This window comes from Equus przewalskii, chromosome 15, assembly GCF_037783145.1.
Source record: "Equus przewalskii isolate Varuska chromosome 15, EquPr2, whole genome shotgun sequence".
NCBI lineage: Eukaryota > Metazoa > Chordata > Mammalia > Perissodactyla > Equidae > Equus > Equus przewalskii.
Window position 1 is genome coordinate 78,967,212 of NC_091845.1, and position 17,987 is coordinate 78,985,198.

The 17,987-nt window shown below is 42.8% G+C and overlaps 1 protein-coding gene across 5 annotated transcripts in view; it reads right to left on the minus strand.

The window, feature by feature from the left end:
• Positions 1–17,987, minus strand: part of SLC9A9 (solute carrier family 9 member A9) — a 511,594-nt gene that overhangs the window by 261,392 nt on the left and 232,215 nt on the right. For all 5 annotated transcript variants that reach the window (XR_011527598.1, XR_011527597.1, XM_008507627.2 and 2 more), the window contains exons 7-8: positions 13,188–13,326; positions 8,444–8,549 (exon numbers count right to left, since the gene is read on the minus strand). Coding sequence is in view for 3 of the 5 variants with exons in the window: in XM_008507627.2 (XP_008505849.1) it covers positions 8,444–8,549; positions 13,188–13,326 (245 nt within the window). In the remaining 2 variants the exon portion in view is untranslated. The remainder of the gene's footprint in view (positions 1–8,443; positions 8,550–13,187; positions 13,327–17,987) is intronic.

Genomic DNA, 17,987 nt, shown 5'->3' on the forward strand with positions numbered 1-17,987 from the left:
CTACAAGTATTCATTCACTTAGATTCCCCATTTTGGTGAAACGAACCATTGGTCCAGTTGATATAGGAAGCTGGGAATTATCTTCAACTCCTCTTTCTCAGAACTTCACCTACACGTTAACTGTTTGTGCCATCTGTCTTCTGACAAGTTTCTACATGCCTGGGCAGAATATGGGTTCTTGAGAAAGAAAGAACCTTCTGTTTTTTCCCTCTGCCTTCTGGCACCATGAGGAGATGTTAAATAATGACTGAAAACATTTCCAGTGAAGAAAGGAGGGATAAATTTGTCCACTACTCAAGTTACATGCAAAAGGTTGTTTGAATATTGAAATGATGAGTTATTTGGTTCAAGAAAGTGCAGGTGTGAGTTAATGAGTCATTATGCAAGGAGCTGTACTTTCCACCTGTGTTTACTGGATGCCATCGTTGCGTGTTTGCACTTGGTGCACTCTGTTCGTTAACTAATCCTCCTGAGAATTGTGGGTGCCTATTACTACAGCCTAATATTTTGAGCCTCTGGATTTTATTTTTGGCTTGGAAAACACTCAATGCACCTCATTTGTTGGTGCATTATTGGCTAATTAAGTTGGATTCACATGTCCTGTCTGTATGAAAGCAAGAGCAGTTTTAAGCTAAGAGATGTCAGCTAATGAGATGTACTTAGAAGCTGAAACTGGCCAGATTTGTTTTGAGAAACAATCCCAACTAAGTCCCCTCCTGGTGATTTGTTTTATTTACTGAGATCTAAAAATATATTCCCATCCAAGCATGCAATGCATCAGTGGCAAGCCAAATGGAACACATTCACCTCTGAGCTAAAAGACTTCTTAAGAGTTTCAGACAATTTTTGCCAAGCTGAGAGATGATGGAGATGAGAAGTAATGAGCCAACTTACTTACTCAGATCAAGCAAAGTCTCAACATGTCCAGCAATAGTCCTTTCATTTGGAAACCTTTCCTCCTTGCCTCTTGTAAAAAAGAAAGACTTTCCCAAGTTCCCTTCTCCTGTCTACTTGCTCTACAAAAGCTTTTGAACAGATAAGCAGGACCAGAGCTTCCAAGTGTCAGCTTGTCCTTATCATGACAATGTAATTAGGCCCTTGTCATTTGACACCAACAGGAGAGCAAGCCTGGGGGATGGCACTGAGATGAGCTAACTGTTAATGTTGCGCTTGATGCTTCTGTGTGCCGAGTTCTTCTTTCTTTCGGCCATCTTGGTCAATTCCTTAGTGAACAGGAGAGCATGACTTGTTTTTACCCTTCCACGTTTAAAAACTTTTTCAGAGTCTCCTACTCTCTAGAATTAGACTACAAAGCCTAATAGCATTATTTGATAATTGGGACTTTTTTTCTTTCAGATTTTTACATGTTTATTTTCTTAGATGGAAATCATTCTAAGCTGAATAACTAGAGAGCTACACTGTTTAACATTTTGTCTGAGAACATGAGGTATGCCAGTGGCCTCCCTCCCCTCCTTCGCCTCCAATGGACATAAAATATGTCCCAGGAATCTAAAAATGGAAGCTGCCTTTATTACAGCAGCGCCTGGAAGCTGAGAAATCATTAGACATGGTGTCAATGTTGCCATTAGAAATCTTACTCTTCGGGTGTTTAATGACAGCCCCTGGAAGTTTGCTTCTGGCAAAAACCTGACCCCCAAAGTCTCAGCTGGGAAAAAGATTATAAAAATGAATTTTCAAACAACCTGTCCAGCTGTGCTTTTTGGTTATCTTTATAAACTGAAAAGCAGCTTCTATGACAGGATTCAATTCCATTAGAGATTATGCTATAAATAATACTGCTGAATTATTTTCAGTATTCAATTTAAAATAATGGCTCAGTAACCTAATGACTTTTAGAAAATAGGTCTCTGCATAAAGCAAATTCTCCCTGATCATAAATTAGGTATGCATGTGTAGCAGGTACCTCATAGACAGAATATCTCAGGGTCATATATTTACTCAAAAGCCACATTCTGTACGTGTACAATGTCCTTCCACTACAAAATAATAAAATCTTTTTATCTTAGCAGTAACAAATTGAGAGACCAAGTAATAGGACGACTTATTCCAATCCCTCAGCAAGTTAGCGGGAGCCAGAAACCGTAGACATACCCCTCAGTGGCTGATGTTGTAAGTAGGGCAGACACATCTGTACACATTGTCTTCTTTCTATGTTCTCGCAGCTTGTGAGGGTGCTCTGAAGTCCATTTCCATCTACACTCTCTCATCCTCTGGAAAGGCTTCCTCTCACTTGCAATTGACATTCCGCCCAGTCTTCCCAAATAAAAGTTTTCTCAAACTGCACTTGTATATTTCCAATAGCAGAGAATCAGACTTCTGGGTAATGGAAATGCCAACCTTCATTTGCATGTCTAAAAGCCACTTATTTCCATAAAACTAAGTTCTTCCATGTGACTATTGAACACTTGCAGGTGCAATTTCCAAGAGACTGAGATGAAGCGGCTGCAAATGTGGCCCTTGAAGTAAAAGATGATCAAAATAAATCGAATGATCATCATCAAATTAGTAAGAACTGAATGTGAAAGCAGAAGATGCAGTAATGAGTACCCCCCCACACACACTGAAGTGATCATGATGAATCTTATAAGAAGCTGAATTGAAAAGGATAATGAACACTGTGCAAACTGTCTTTGAAAGCTTGATTCTTTTTGTTTGTCTATGAGTATGCACCTGGCATGAGGTGGTCCCAAGTATCCTAGCCTAGAGGCTGTGCTGACTTTGGGTCTCTCTTCCCTTCTCATCTGTCACCAAGTTATGCAACTTCTTTTGTTGAAATACTTTGTGGATTATTTCTTCCCTTGTACTATTTAGGTTTCTTTGTTTGCAGGCAATAAAAACTGATTCTGGCTATTGTAATCAGAAAGAAATTTATTGGAGGGAAGAGTGATAGCTCTCAGAAAGGAGGCACAAAGGCAGCTCCAGGGATCTGTGGCAGGAATAAATAGAACGTCTCAACAGGGCTGTGCTTTTGGAAAGAACAAGTGCCAACAGTTAAGCATCCTTCTGTCTCCCTCCTAAAAGGTCACAACCCAGTGAAAGAGTGTCTGGTTGACCTAGTTTGGATGTCCCTATTTTCTTTGGTGGGGGAGGGTGGGACACCTTGATTAACAAGACAGTATCTGACGGAGAGGGAGTAGTTCCCTAAGTAACATGATGCCATCACCAGTGAAAGTGCCCAAACCAACATCTGCCCACCATATGAATCCTGACTGGGCTTTTGTCTCCTCAGGTCTACATGTTTCTATTTTAACTGAACAGTTGGGGAAATGGAGTTTCAGATTAATAAAATTTATGATATATTCTTTGGTTGATGTGTGGATCTGCTTAAGAATATCTAACCAACGGATGTATAGAATTCACAGGCATATTATTAGGCACAGAGCATTCGCTACCTTATATAGCAATCTGTTATTAAGATTTTTGGAGTTTTTCCTTTTGTTGAGCTAAAATCATTCATTCTATTTATCAAAAAAATATTTATTGAGTTTCTAGGATGCTTCAGCCACCCTGCTGGTGCTGATATAGCCCTCATGGAGCCGACAGTCTGACATAACTTCTGCCCGTCACTGCTATTTCTACACATCAGCTCTAGTTCTATATTTCAAAACTATACAGACTAAATCAAATAGCGTAGTGAAGACTAGATGCACACATACAAACAACAGCCAGTTAAACACTATAACGGAAGACGTTTTCATTCATTATAATACCACCAAATATAAAATAGCTTAAAAAGTACTTAACAAGAAATTTGTAGGTCTAATGTGAAGACAACTATAAAAATTTACTAAGGGCCATAAAAGATAACTCGAATAAATGGAGAGACATAACGTATTCCTGTGTGGGAGGACTCAACATCGTAAAAACACCACTTCTCCTCAAACTAATCTAAGAAATTAATGCAACCTCAATCATAATCCCAAAGTTATTTTCTGTTTGAAACCTACCGAAGTTATTTTCAAGTCTATCCAGAATAATAAATATGTGAGTATAGCAAAGAAGCTCTTGAAAATGGGGAAGGTGAGTGAGGGATTGGCCTACTACATATTAAAATCAACCATGAAGCTAAAATGATGAAAACAGTGAAGACCGAAAGCTCAGTGGAACAACAGAGAGCCCAGAACACACATACACATATATGCACCAATACGCATGACATTATATTAGAAATTCATAGTAGGTTAAAGGTGAAGGGTGTTAGAATGAGTGGACAACCATCTAGGAAGAAAATCAAATCCCCACTATACCCCACATCACATATCAAAACAAATTCAAGTTGGATTCCAATGCAAAAATAAAACAGGACAACTATTAAAAGAAAGTATACATTCATTAATAAACACTTGGGCCTTCTAGACATATTCTAATAAAATCTTGGGCTTTCTAAGGAGGAGATAAAATTAACCACGTAAAACTTGAAAATGTCTACCAAACTTTTCCCTTACCTAAACAAACGAAGTGGAACATATTTCATAGATAAAACCATAAGTTGGACAATATTTATAGCCTACATGACCGTCAAAATGTTAATTTTCTTAATAGATAAAGAGCTCTTAAAATTCAACGGGACAAAGATAAGCATCTCAGTAGGAAAAAAGGACAAAGGGCATAAACAGGGAGTTCGCCAAAGGAGAAATACAAATTGCCAGTGACATGTAATTAAATGCTTTCCTCAGTAAAAATATAATAAACGTAAATCAGAATGAAATGGAGCTGGATTATCAAATTGGCAGGGATGAATGAGAGGCAGGGTGGTGAAGATGTGAGTGAGCACATTCTCTCCCACATCGTTGGAAAAGTAGAAAGGGATATACATTTTCTGGAGGATCATTTGGATGAACTTTTCCAAGCCATCGAAATTTTAGCCTTCCCTTTAATCAGCATTTTATTTCTAGGTGGTTATATAAATAGAAATCCACATATCGATCTATAACGATTACCACTGCTATCATATTAATAATATTGAGAACTATAAACTGTCGAAAAGTCGGTAGAATAAATTATGGAAAGTTGATATGATATAGTACTAGGCATTAAAAAAATAATATAAAAGAATAATTTCAGAAAAAACATTCACTATAAATTGTTGAATGAAAAAAGTAAGTTACTTAAAAATTTAAAAGGTATAGTTACATATATGTATGAATGTATATATTTGTGTATGTCTACGCATATAATTAGATGGACTAAGACAAATATTAACAATAGTTATTAATAGACAGTAAGAATACAGATCATTCTAATTTTATTTCCTGTGAATCTACATTTTCTACAACGTATATGTATTACTTTGGTGGGAAGAAAAAAATGAAAAACATTCTTAAAAGAAGATGTACTTTGTTTAAAGCAACAGAAATCCTTTTTTTCAACTGAAATCTTATGTGAAAACCCAACTCGTGGAACTAATAAAAGTGATAAAGTGGGGGGTGGCAGGCCTAGAGGCCCGCTCACTTGGTGGACATCCTTGGGCACCCACTTTGGAATGTCACAGCTGAGGGAATTCTGCTGAGAACCCATCGCAAGTAAACGCCATTCCCGGGACCTACATGACGTGTTGTTCGTGAACCCACATAAGGCCCCAGGATCGGGGCTTCCCTCTACAGTTCCTCAGATACTGTTTAACAGCTCATTCTATTTGGTTCACCACGTCCATTGCCACATATCCATTTGTTAAGCACTTTTTAAAAACTTTTCTAGATTTCCACTTTGCATTCTATTAGTTTACTTGTGGATTAGAACTAGAAGAATTTTATTATTACATGAAATACCCTTAGAAAATTATAATTTGATACCACACCCTCAGACTGTATTGAACGTTGATATGAGAAACGCCTCCATGAAGAATGGACCTCCACCTTCCCTGAACCTATGATTAAAGACGTTGTCTATTACGGTATCAAAGACTCTTATATAAAGAAGATGTGATATATTCCCCTAAAATTTTAGTACTAGAAAAAGGTTTGCCCATTTTTATAAATAAGTATGACTTTCTTTTATGATGCTGCATTATTCCTATATAACTCATCATGTTTCCCTTTAGGCTTTGGCTGCCAGAAAGCTCAAAGCTATATTTATTGCCAAACCGCAGGAATGAACAGCTGCCTAATTTTGCAAAAAACTCTATCCCAAAGCACTTGAGTGTTTACCCTCAACTAAATGGCCCCATGATATGCATGGCTCATGTTATGAGTTGTCTCAAATCCAATTTGGAAATAGGTGAGGATTAAATAATAAACAAACAAACAAACAAACAAACACATAAGTGATTTGGATGCAGTAGGCTTGGTCTTTGGCAGTAGAAAACGCTCACACCTAGAGTCTGATTTGTACCAAATGCCTATCAGGCACGTTGGTTAATCTGGAGTACTGCTCTGGGGTGAGTGTGTCCCAGGGTGCAGCCATGGACATTGGGTCTTTCTGCTACTGAGGCCAACACCTGCTTTCACCCATCTCACAATGCTGGCTCCTTAGAGATGGTCTGTGTGGCATCCGATGAGGATATCAGGTTGAAAAGGGTGGCAAAAGAGCAAGGAGCAGGTGAATTTGCAGTTTATACATGGACCACAACCTTTAAAGTAGTTAATAAAACAAGATCTAGCTGAAATGGACCAGGTAATAGATAATTTTCACATACAGAAATGAACAATTCTCAGGCATTGGGGGTGGTGTGTGTGTGTGTGTTTGTGTGTGTGTTTATTAGAAAGTTCAACAGTAGAATAAAAACATCAGGTGAGTTAAGATACTTCTTTACCTTTCCAGAAGGTCAAATAGGTAGGCTTATTATCAGCATTACTTACATAATTTTATAACATGTTATGTGCTGAAAAGGCATAGAATGTGGAGGAAAGGAAACCAGAATTTTTCGAAAGACTGATGTAAATTGTTTACCTCTGTTATTTCCTTTAAGGGTACTAGCATTCCTTTTCTCTGGAATGCATAAGCTCTTCAGCAGCCTCTCGAATAACAGGGTAAGGCACAGACACAGTGGATGTTGTGCTGGAACGATTTGGATACGAGGACCCGGGAGGGTGGACTCTGGTAACGTAGTCTTCATTATAGTGTCATAAAACCTGGCAGGCTGGCTTTCTGTATCAGCAACAGACACCTCCAAAGCCTGTGGGGAAAGCTTGGTCCCCTGACTCAGCAGTAATTTGGGTCAGCTGCCCAGAGCAACAGGCTGTCATGACAGAAAAGGTTTGCCATGGCTTTCACAGGAGAGTCAACACCCGCCTAGGAGCAAGTGGACCAGGCAGGCTCCTGGGGCCCCAAATATCTTCCTCCTCTTGGGGCCTGCCTGATGCTCCACAGAAGCAGTTTTACTCAAGGCAACAAAGCTTGGTGCCCAAGAGCCCAGGCTCTGGAATCAGACCTCCCAGTTTTCAATCCCAGCTCCACTTGCTGTTGCCTGAGCAAACTGGGCATATAGTCTCTAACTTCGAGTCTTTTTGTAAATTAATAAGAACATCCATGAAAGGCAGCTGGCTAGCATCTGGCTTATGCTAACCCTTCAGTATATGTCACCTTTTATTATTATTTAGACTTAAAGTACCACTTATCAAAATGTCAATGCCGAGGGAGGCATACCTTGTTACTAGTTAACTTCAGGGGGCTTTCTCGCCACTTGAATGCCGGTTAAGATGTAGTGCAAGGAGCCTAGGACTGAAACCTGGGCGAAGCAGGTAACTAGTCCAAAGGACAGAAATAGCTTTGACGTTTTGCCTGGAGCCACAGCGATTCTTGTACACGGATAGGCACCCAATCGTGGCAGCTATCCCAGCACAGACCTCACTGCTGCAGAAAGGCAATCTCATTGCCGAATCCAGATCACAGGCCCTTGGGACCTTAGGGATGGCCCCTGTCTCTATCAACTGTTCCACCTCAGAGGATTCTGTAGATAGAATTTTGACGGTAAAAGATATTAAACCGTAGAGCTGCTACATGAGCTCTTTGTTCGCAGGCTTGCCATAGAGCGAATGCGAAGACTTTAAACACTGGCGTTTGTGGAGAGGCGCACACTCTAGAGAGGCTGATTACATGGGTACTTGCTGTTAACACCCAAAGGGAAGCCACTACCCTCTTCTGCAAATCAGTTGTGTGTCCCTTCACATCCTGAGAAGAGACTTCCATTTGTAAAGTCATTTATCACTTCTACAAATTAGTTACTTGTGGATTTCAACACCCCATCTTGCCCAGCATGGAGAGAAGAGGAAATGGCATTTTGGAGACTTTCCATTAAACTGTTGCGTACAGATGGATGAATTATTATTTTTTTCTCCCCAGGGTACCCAGGAGAGGCTGATTCTGACTCAAACCTATAAAAGAGAGACTCCATTTCAGCTCCCGCTGGATGGTGGAGGGGTACATCTGGGGGCACACACACGTATTCACACCCCCAGTTTGCTGTGCAGAATGGAGCACTGACCTGTTAGGCCGGCAGCCTCGGCGGACAGGAAGGCACTCCAAGACAGGAGGAAAAACAGGCCTGTTTCCAGCATGGGGAACTCGCACAGTTTGGTAAATTTGGTCAAGTGACGAAGACGTGTTAAGGGAAACGACAACTGCTTTTATAGCTAAATCTCCCTCTCAGCTGAGAAAAACTAATCTGGTTGTGATAGTTTTAGAATCAGAGAACTGATTTTCAGACCTGACTGGGAGGCTGTCCCGCTCCCCAGGACGACACCGAAGGCCAGCAGGACTTCCCTGCTTCACTGGGGGCAGAATACTCCGGGACAAATTCAAACCTGTGTTCAGACAAAAAAGTGTCAGCCAGCTGAGGGTACAAAACCTCTTGAATTTGGCCTTGGCCATTGGGGTGGGCCTCTCAGGAGACTGCAGCAGATCTGAGGAGACAAAGCCACAGAGAGTGGCGGGGTGAGATGCTGCAAGTGTGTCAGCACCGAGGGAGGCCACTGCTCCTTGGGGAGTGCTAGTCTGTGGAGAGGCCACCTTGAAGACTCTTCTCTCTTGGGGGTGGAAATGGGTCAGGAGGAACACTTAACGTTCAGTGATAGGGGAGTGGCTCATGCCCTCTTAGAATAAGTAGGATAGAGGAGACGGTGTATTATTTCTAGGTCAGACAGGAAACCCTTTGGCAGGCAATGGCTCATTTTGGCTGGGATGACACTTGGTCAATAGCCTATGAGTTGCAAATAGAACAAAAGTGTAGTGATGCAAGTCATGCAGAGAACGGGTGAGGGGGAGATGGTTAGGAGTGTGTGAACGATGGGAAAGGGTTACATTGCAACTGAATCCACAGGAAGGACGGTATGTTGCATTTTTATGCTTCTAGAAAAAAATCTAAAGATTCCATATTAAGAGATAGTTAGCAGCAGGGCAGGGAAGCAAAAAGCATGACCCCTGTGGCAGAAGATCCAGGGCCAAATCTTGGCTTTACCAGTCACTGGCTGTGTGATTTCTGAGCAATACGTTAACCTCTCTCGGCCTCATTTCCATCCTATGTGAACTGACAATGAGAATAATACCTACCCACACAAGCATGGAGAGTAAAATGAGATGAAGCATATTAAAAATGTTTTGTAAAGTCTTAGAAAGCCAGGGACCGGCCCGGTGGCGCCGCGGTTAAGTGCGCATGTTCCACTTCTCAGCGGCCGGGGGTTCGCCAGTTCAGATCCCGGGTGCGGACATGGCACTGCTTGGCACGCCATGCTGTGGTAGGCGTCCCACATATAAAGTAGAGGAAGATGGGCACAGATGTTAGCTCAGGGCCAGGCTTACTCAGCAAAAAGAGGAGGACTGGCAGTAGTTAGCTCAGGGATAATCCTCCTCAAAAAAAAAAAAAAAAAAAAAAAAGTCTTAGAAGGCCAAATGCCAGGAAGAGGCAGAATAATGTCATGGTTGGGAGTGTGGTCTCTGGAAGCCAACTCCATCTGGGTTTACATTCACTGTATCAGCTCAGACATGTCCCTTGACCACTCTGTGCTTTGGTTTCCTGTCTGAAATTGGGGGTAATAATGCACCCTGCCTCTTAGGTGCATAAACCAGTTACTACGTGTTAAGCACGCAGCAGGGGGCCTGGTATGCCATAAGGGAGATGTTAGTTTTTTACTAGTGTGATTTAAATTAATTTGTTTTGTAAAACATCTTTCCTGGAAATGGATTCAGTAAGGATCTGGAAGCAATTCTTTATCTGGAAGAAAACATGGGCTGCCCTTTGACCCTTTTCAGCATCCCCTCTTATCACTCGGAGGCCGGCTTTGTTTCTAGCGGGGTATCTTCCCCTGAATTCCCTCCACTAGTTTGTCGCAGGAAAGGCTCAGGTCAATTTGAGTAATGGAATATCAAGAATCATAGGGCATTCTTTTCTGTCAAACTCCAGAAAGTAGTTCAGTCGAGCCCAAGCTTGTCTAGAGCCCAAGGGCCTCTACCCTAAGGAGCCTTTGCCTCATCACGAACAAGGTATGGAGGTTATTACGATGGAGGGAATGACTGTGTGTCTGTCTCCTTCACAGTCTGAGAACCAAGGCATCAGGCACTGTATGAGCCGTCCTGCCCCTGGGACTGAGCCCTCTTCTCTTCCATCTCTCCGCTTTCTCCCAGATCTGATCCAATCTCATGTCAGGTTTCCAATCTCCAGGAATTAGCCCTTCCCTTATCAACATGCTTACTCCTGTGTCCATCATTTCCCTTCACATCAGGCAGAGAGGAGTTTCCATTTCAGCTCTTCCATCTAGTGCAGGTTCTGAAGCCAAAAATCCTGGGTTTAAAGCCTGGCCCTGAAATGTTCCAGCTGTGTGGTCTTAGACAAGTTGTGTAAACTTCATGTGTCAGTTTCTCAGCTGTAAAACTGGGATAAGAACAGTGTCTCCCTCCCAGGGTTCTCATAAAAGCCATCTGAGATAGTCCACACAAAACACTATAGACAACAGCTGGCACATGGTAAAGTTCTCAATAAATTTCAGATGATATTTTTATTACTGTGTTCATTATTACTGATCCGTGACCCAGAGTGAGCTACTTAACCTCCCTGAGCCTCAGTTTCCTCCCCTCATGTGTAAAGTGAGGATAATAATAATTTTTCTTATAGGGTTGATTCACAGGGGGAGATATATATAAAGGCCCTGGAACATGTTAGACATTCACTAAACGTTGCTATCATCATTGCCGTTACCCTACTCTAAAGAACACAGACCACCATCATAATACCACTCAATAAGTAAGAGGCAATAGGGATTCACACCCAAGAGTGTGGTCTGTTTCTTGGTTTCACTCCCTGGATTTGAATCTTGGCTCTGCTTCTTACGAACTGCGTGGCCTTGGGTAATAACTTACGCTTTCTAAGCTTCAGCATCCAATAAAAATAGTGTCTGTGTGATGTGATCATTGTGAGGTGAATGAGGGGTAGTATGCAAAACAAACAGCAGGAACCCTGACATACTATAAGTACTGGGTAGATTATTAATCATACTTTGTGAGAAATCAGCCCTATCTTTTCTGATTGACTTTATTTTTGTCGCTGGATTGACATTCTCCAGGGTTTCCAGGACAAAACTGGGGAGTGGCCTTTGATTCTCTCCTCTTCTTGATCTCTCATAACCAACCAATCGTTAAGTCCTAGAGATTCTTCTAAGCATCGGTCTCCTGCCTGATATCCCCTCACAGCTCATCATCTCAGTTTCGCTTGATTCTAGCCCTCTTGCCAGTCTTCCTATGTACCAGTTCCTCATTTATGTCTTTACGAACAGGATTTTCAATGTGTTATTCTCCTGAACAGAAACCTTCAGTAGCTAATTGTAGACTATAGAAAGAAGCTCAGACTCTTCTGAATAACACTCCAAGATACTCCTCAAGCTGACTCCAACCCACCTGAGTCACCTCATCTTCCATTGCTCACCAGCCCGAGCTCTCTGGTCCCCTCAGGCACACCTGCCATGTACCACATCAGCCCCACCCCCGCACCTCCATGAATGCTGGTCTTCTCCTGAATCACTCATTGCATAGCCTTTGCCTACATCCTATCTGTCTTTCTGGCCAAACCCAAGTCCCTCTCTGCATGTAAATATTGCTTTTCAAATTGTTTTCCAAAAGCACGAAGTTGGCCAAGAGTTGACTGGACTGTTCCAGACACAATGGACTCATCCTCATTTGAATTTTTAGAGTCTTAATAAGTTGGCTGTGGCTTTGGTGCTCACATTCTATTCAACTCTTATTGTAGAGCTTGTCTTTCCAGGCTTGTCACTAAGTGAAGGCAGGATGCATGTTTTATTCATCTTCTGATTTGTCTTAGAAACCTTTAGTAGAACCTAGCCTTTTAGCGGCTGCTCAGTGAATCTTTGGGCCAGTCCCCATGGAAAAACATTCCAACATTTTGCCTTCTTTGCCAGGGCCCTGACCCCATTTGCACCCTTACTCCTTCTCTTTTCCCCCAAGGTCTTTGGTCCTCGATCCTTTGCTCTGCCTCTTCTCTGTGGTTTCCATAAATCCCTCACTCTTGACATTAGCCTTCTGGCTTTCCTCCTCAACTCTGACCTACTTTTTCCCCATCCAACTGCTGTGAGTGAACAGCCCACCAGACCAGCTTCATTACCTGGCTCAAATTCTTGAGGAATTCTATCCATCCTCCAACCCCTCTACTGCAAAAGAGGAAACGAGATGACACAATTGCCCAGATATGGCAAACATGTCATTTCTGCACTGCTTGCAGACCTCCTTCCATAAAATATTTATGGATGCTTGTTTAAACTCACAGTCATCTTTGGCTTGGCCAACCCTGTGAGCTAGTTATTGACACAAGCTTGAAAAGGAGGAAAAGACTACCCAGTTTATCACTTCCAGTCAACCCTGTGTTGTTCTTGACCTTGGATCTTTGGTTCTTCCTCTTGACTCTAATACAGCCAATCCTGATGCCCCCCTCCACCTATTTTCCTAGGAGGCAATTTTTTTAGACTATTGATATCTTAGGATCAGATAGCATCAGTAGTGCTAGAACTGGCCTTGGACAGGAAAAGAACCTGGGGCCCTCTGCCATTGCTACCAACCTATGCCTTGAGGGTGACTCAGAACTAAGATGGTCCCAGTGGTGCTGTGTCACACTTGAACTAGGCTATCTAGCCATTTCTTGACCTGAAGGTTGTCCATCCTGAGAAGCATTCCAGGGACATCGACTGCTCTTAGCAGTCCCCAGCTTTCTGCACACACACAAAGGATATCAGTGCTGTGACCACAGCATATGCAGACCCCATTGCAAATGAGCCGGCGAAGATCCCCAGGAAATTCCCCACGGACTGGAAGAATGCTGCAGCATCAAATGCATTCGGATTCTCCTTGGGACTGTAAATGGATATAGAACTGAAAAGAGAAGAGGGTAAAGGTTAGTCAGTGGCTGCCATCTTATGGCCCAAATACCAGAAGTCAGAATTCAGTACCCACTTTTGGGAAGGGCACCTTTTCCTACAAGGTTAGGTGCTGGTTGGAAGAGTTCGGGGAGACAGATGAGGACAGAAAGAGGTGGAGGAAGCAGAAATCTTTCCCCTTCCTTACAGCCCAGCCCCACGGTATCCATATATTGCTGCCAGTCAGTAAACATTTTTATCTTGGAAGGGTCGTAAAGAATATTGTTTCTGAGCAAACTAGGCATTAAAACATGGTAGGTGTATAAGGAATCTGCTGAGGAGATAGATAACTGTGAATTATTTAGTGGCCATATGTCTTCAGCGCTGTTATATATTCACAAATGTTCCTGATAAAAAGTGCACTTTTATGGCCTGTGCACAAATGGGCGATACAAATCACAGCATGTACAAAATATTCTGCTGTGATCTTGTCATAAACCACAAAGTATTCCTCCTCTCTAGTGTAACCCTTCAGAAACAGCCCAGAAGACGTTCAGAGCATCACAGTATTAACCCCCGGGGAGAGACAAAACTCTCATTTTCCCACCGAAACAAATGGCAGCAGCTGCCCGGGGTCATCTTTTATACCCCAATTCTGGTGGCGGCCAACAAATTTATTTCCAGAGGGAAAAATCAATCCACCAATAGGCAATCTGGTCACTTAAATATTTTGGAGGGCATCTCATTTGCCACTTTTTTTTTTTTTTTAACCAGGGCCTCAAATCCCTTCATATTAAATGAAGGACAAGGTGTGTCCTATTTTAGGAAATATGAACTCCATATTGCAGCATTAAAATGAACAGATGTCCTAGAACCAGTAGCTTTGGGGAGACTAAGGAAGTAACGTTTCAGATTTTCTTTTTTGCAGTTTTTATTTTAAAATGAGGTCTTTAATGAGGAAAAATCAAGAGTTTCGCAGTGGGTTCTGGAAGGGACTTTGTAGCAGTACACAGAGAGTGAAAAGTACACTAGACAGACTGGCTTGAGATTAGATTGGATTTTGCCGAGATGTAACTGAATCTTTCGTGGCTCGGATGATTTGAGCATGTTAACTCTCCGACCTGAGTTTTTGTGTCTAGAGACTAGTTGGGGGGGGTAGGGGAGTAGATTCCAATTCTCTTACACGAAGACGTGTGGCATAATAAAGGTAGTTTTAAGTGTTCTTAGTTTTTCCCCGGAAGTCTTTAAACCCCTAAAGTAGGCCAAACACTTCTGCTTTGATCACGTAATTGGATAAGGAAGATAAATGTGGATCTCGAATGGAGCCCTGAAATGTATGCAAGAAAAGGATTGCTTTTGAAGTGTTTTTCTTTTTGTAAAGTGTTGTGCTTTGCAGAAAAAAAGGAAAAGCAAACCCATATTCTCATATTTGGGTCCTCTGTTTCTGACAGTCCTGGGAAAGGGTGTAAAACCTCATGGCCATTATGAAACTTGGTGCCCAAGGCTGCAAATGTTGATGTGTGAGTTGGCGTTCATTTTCTTCATTCCAATGAAGAAAAATAATGATGAGAAAACATCCCAGTTGCATGCTCCTTTTCAAACAAAGGTTTTTGCATAGTAACAAAGCTTTGTAAATAATTCTGTTGATTCCTGAGTCTCTACCAGTAGATCTGACCTGCAGCAAGGACGTTTTCACCCCCGTCTCCACCTCTACACTCCCCGGTTGTGTTTTCCCCTTCTGGATGCTTCCCAAGCTTGGAGCACCGCCATCACGTCATTTGGCCATATCCCATACCATTATTTATTACTTATGCAATGTTTTTCTTTAAGTCAACTCATTTTTATTCAAATATCAGAGCTTTTATTAAAAAATAATTATGAAAACCCAGGTTTGATGTGCTAATTATATTTCTATTTAATACATAACAGATTATGTAATCACTAAATTTGAAAAAAATGTTCACCTGTGTGTCACCTTAAATCATCTGGTAACCCCACTGGTTCACAGTTTGCACTTTGGGAGATGTCGCTCTCTTCCTGGGCTCTGACCTCACCCAACAAGGTACAGCCAAACTTCATACCTTCCCTGTGACATTTGACTTAACTGAAGGGAAAAGCTTCATTCTCCTGGACCTACGGGACTTGTCCACTGAGTTTGCCAGCTCCCCAGGATGCATGCCTCAGGTACCTGCTCTGTGCCAGGTGATGCCCCGGGTGCAGGGACTGGGGGCAGGCAGGGAAGGGCATAGAGAAGGGAAGCAGAATTTGAGTCAACAAGCTTGTTACTGAACGGTATGCAAGGCATATCGAGGCAGAGCAGCCTGAGATGTAGACGGTGACTAGCTCTAGTTATGTGCTGAGTGTGGGTTTGTGAAAGATACGCAGAATTTAATGGTGCGAATGAGGAGAAGGGTGCTATTTTAGAATAAAGGAGCTAGGATTTGAGCAGGAAGAGAGTCAACAGACAATGAGGGGCCATGGAAGGGCAAAAGCAAAGGCAAGGAGGCAGATGAGCTGAGGGCCTTCGGAGCAGAGCTCTACAGTGAGGGCTGGAACACGGGGAGCGTGGACGTGGGCACCTGAGGAGGGTGGAGAGAGGTGGGGCATCACTCAGAGCTTTAAATTCCATATTAAGAATATACAAAAGCCCTCACATTTACACAACATTTGTTCCTTTTCTGCCTACGTTATAACTTTATGGCCCTGTGACATCTCCGCCAGGTAAACAGGGCAGGGATTGCTAGCCCACCTTTCCCTTCGTTCTTTTTTTAATAAAATAAAGAAACTAAGGGACAGAGAAATTAAGATCAAATAGCTATTAAGTTCAAAACATAAATTTCTTGCTTCTCCCTCAAAAAAGTGATCTTATTGGGAAGAAAATATGAACCCTCATCAGAACTGTTGAGTGAGCGTTTCACTGACTATGGGGCAATAGGAGTTCAGGTACCTGTAATTTCATGCCTGGATGGCACATGGCAGCACCTCCTGCATGCAAGGATAGAGCGGAGTGCATTGTATGGGGACACAGCACCCTCTCTCCCCTTCTACGAGAGGCGAGAGCTTCTCGTGGAAACCTGCTTTCACGGCTGGCTTCGGCTCCTGGACTTAAGCTTTGCCAAGCCTGGCCTGAGTCTTGTTCCTAGTGGCTGGCACATGGCAGGCTATATAAAGGTTAATCGAATGGAGGCAGGATGACTGGAAAGTAGAAAGGAAGGAAGAAATGCAGACAGGAAGGAAGCTTGCAAAAGCCACTCATCCCTTGAAATGAATTGTCATCTACCAGCATTTTTATCAGACAGTGACTGTATGTAGTCATGTTGTGGTTACTTTTAGGGTCATTAATCCAAGCCTGAAGGTGACACTTGAGACTCTTAACTTGAGCCTCAAAGAGCTGACCCTTATTGTCTGGATGGCCTTGGCCAAGTTACTTCATCACGATCAGACTCAGTGTCAAAGTCTGTAAAATGGAGATAATAGTACTTACCACCTCCCTCCCCCCCCCAAAATGTGGAGGATATGAGGTACATTTAAAACTTGTATATTTATCTTGTGGATTGTAGGGCCCTTCACTGAGTGCTGATTATGTGCACAAAAAAAATAAACACTCAGTGAATGTCAACCCTCATCACCAGTGTCATCATCATCCTGTTAACACTTCCGCAGGGCTCATAATGTCAGAGAGCAGAGAGCTGTGGCTGAGCCAAGCCTAAGTTCCAACTGTAGGGAGCCGGGGCGTGGCTCTGCTCCCGGCCCACCATGCTCCCAGGTGGCTGCAGAGGAACTAGGCATTTCTGCGTGGGAACAGAAAGGTCTCCAGGGAGAAAATGGCCATAGAAGTGAGGCTAAAAACTTGTCATGGTTAGCACGACCTCTTGGCTCTGGGGATCAAGGAGGGCAAGGGTGTCCTAGGCAGACTGGGCAGGGTCCTGCCCCAGGACAGGAACAGCCCAGGAGGCTGAGCTTAGCTGTGCCTCCCCTGGTTTAGCAGAGACGTTCTGCAGGCAAAGCCCTCTGGCTTCTGGTGAGGAGTGAGGCAAAGTCATCAGGAACCTGGCAGCCCAGTGAGGCTGCATCTCTCCCAGTTTCCAGGATCTTAGCAAGTTATTGCTCCAGGCTCCAATCCCTGGCAAAGGAGGCATCTCTCTGGGCTCCGGTTTTCAGCTGCCATACTGAGGCTTGGGATCACGGAGCAGCAGCTGCAGAAGGTCTTTTTCGGAAACAACTAAGGGTTTGGGTAGCACGTATCGTTTCCCAACTTCAACCCAAGAGAGGGAGGAATGTCATGTTCTAGCAGTTTTAGCCCTTTGGACTTAAGAGAGAAACATTGAGGGAGATGCTTGACCCAGGAGGGGATGCAAATACTGGAGGTGGGAGAGGAGGGAACTGCACTTGCAGCTAATCTGTGTGGTGCTTGTTCTTTGGGACGCTACTCTGAAGAGGCACTGTTTATAACACAAGCTTGTGAAGATGGATCTACGAGCCCCACAGTTCTGGGAAAGTATATTTAAGTTGGACGGAACCCACATCCTTGAAAACGACATGACCAGAAATACATAGCGGTGTTTAAATATTCATCTCATAAATTGGAAATAAGTCCAGGTTATTGATTCATTCTGTTCAGGAACAGATTATTCAGCGAAAACTAGTTTGATGATGGCATATTGTATCCATTCTCAG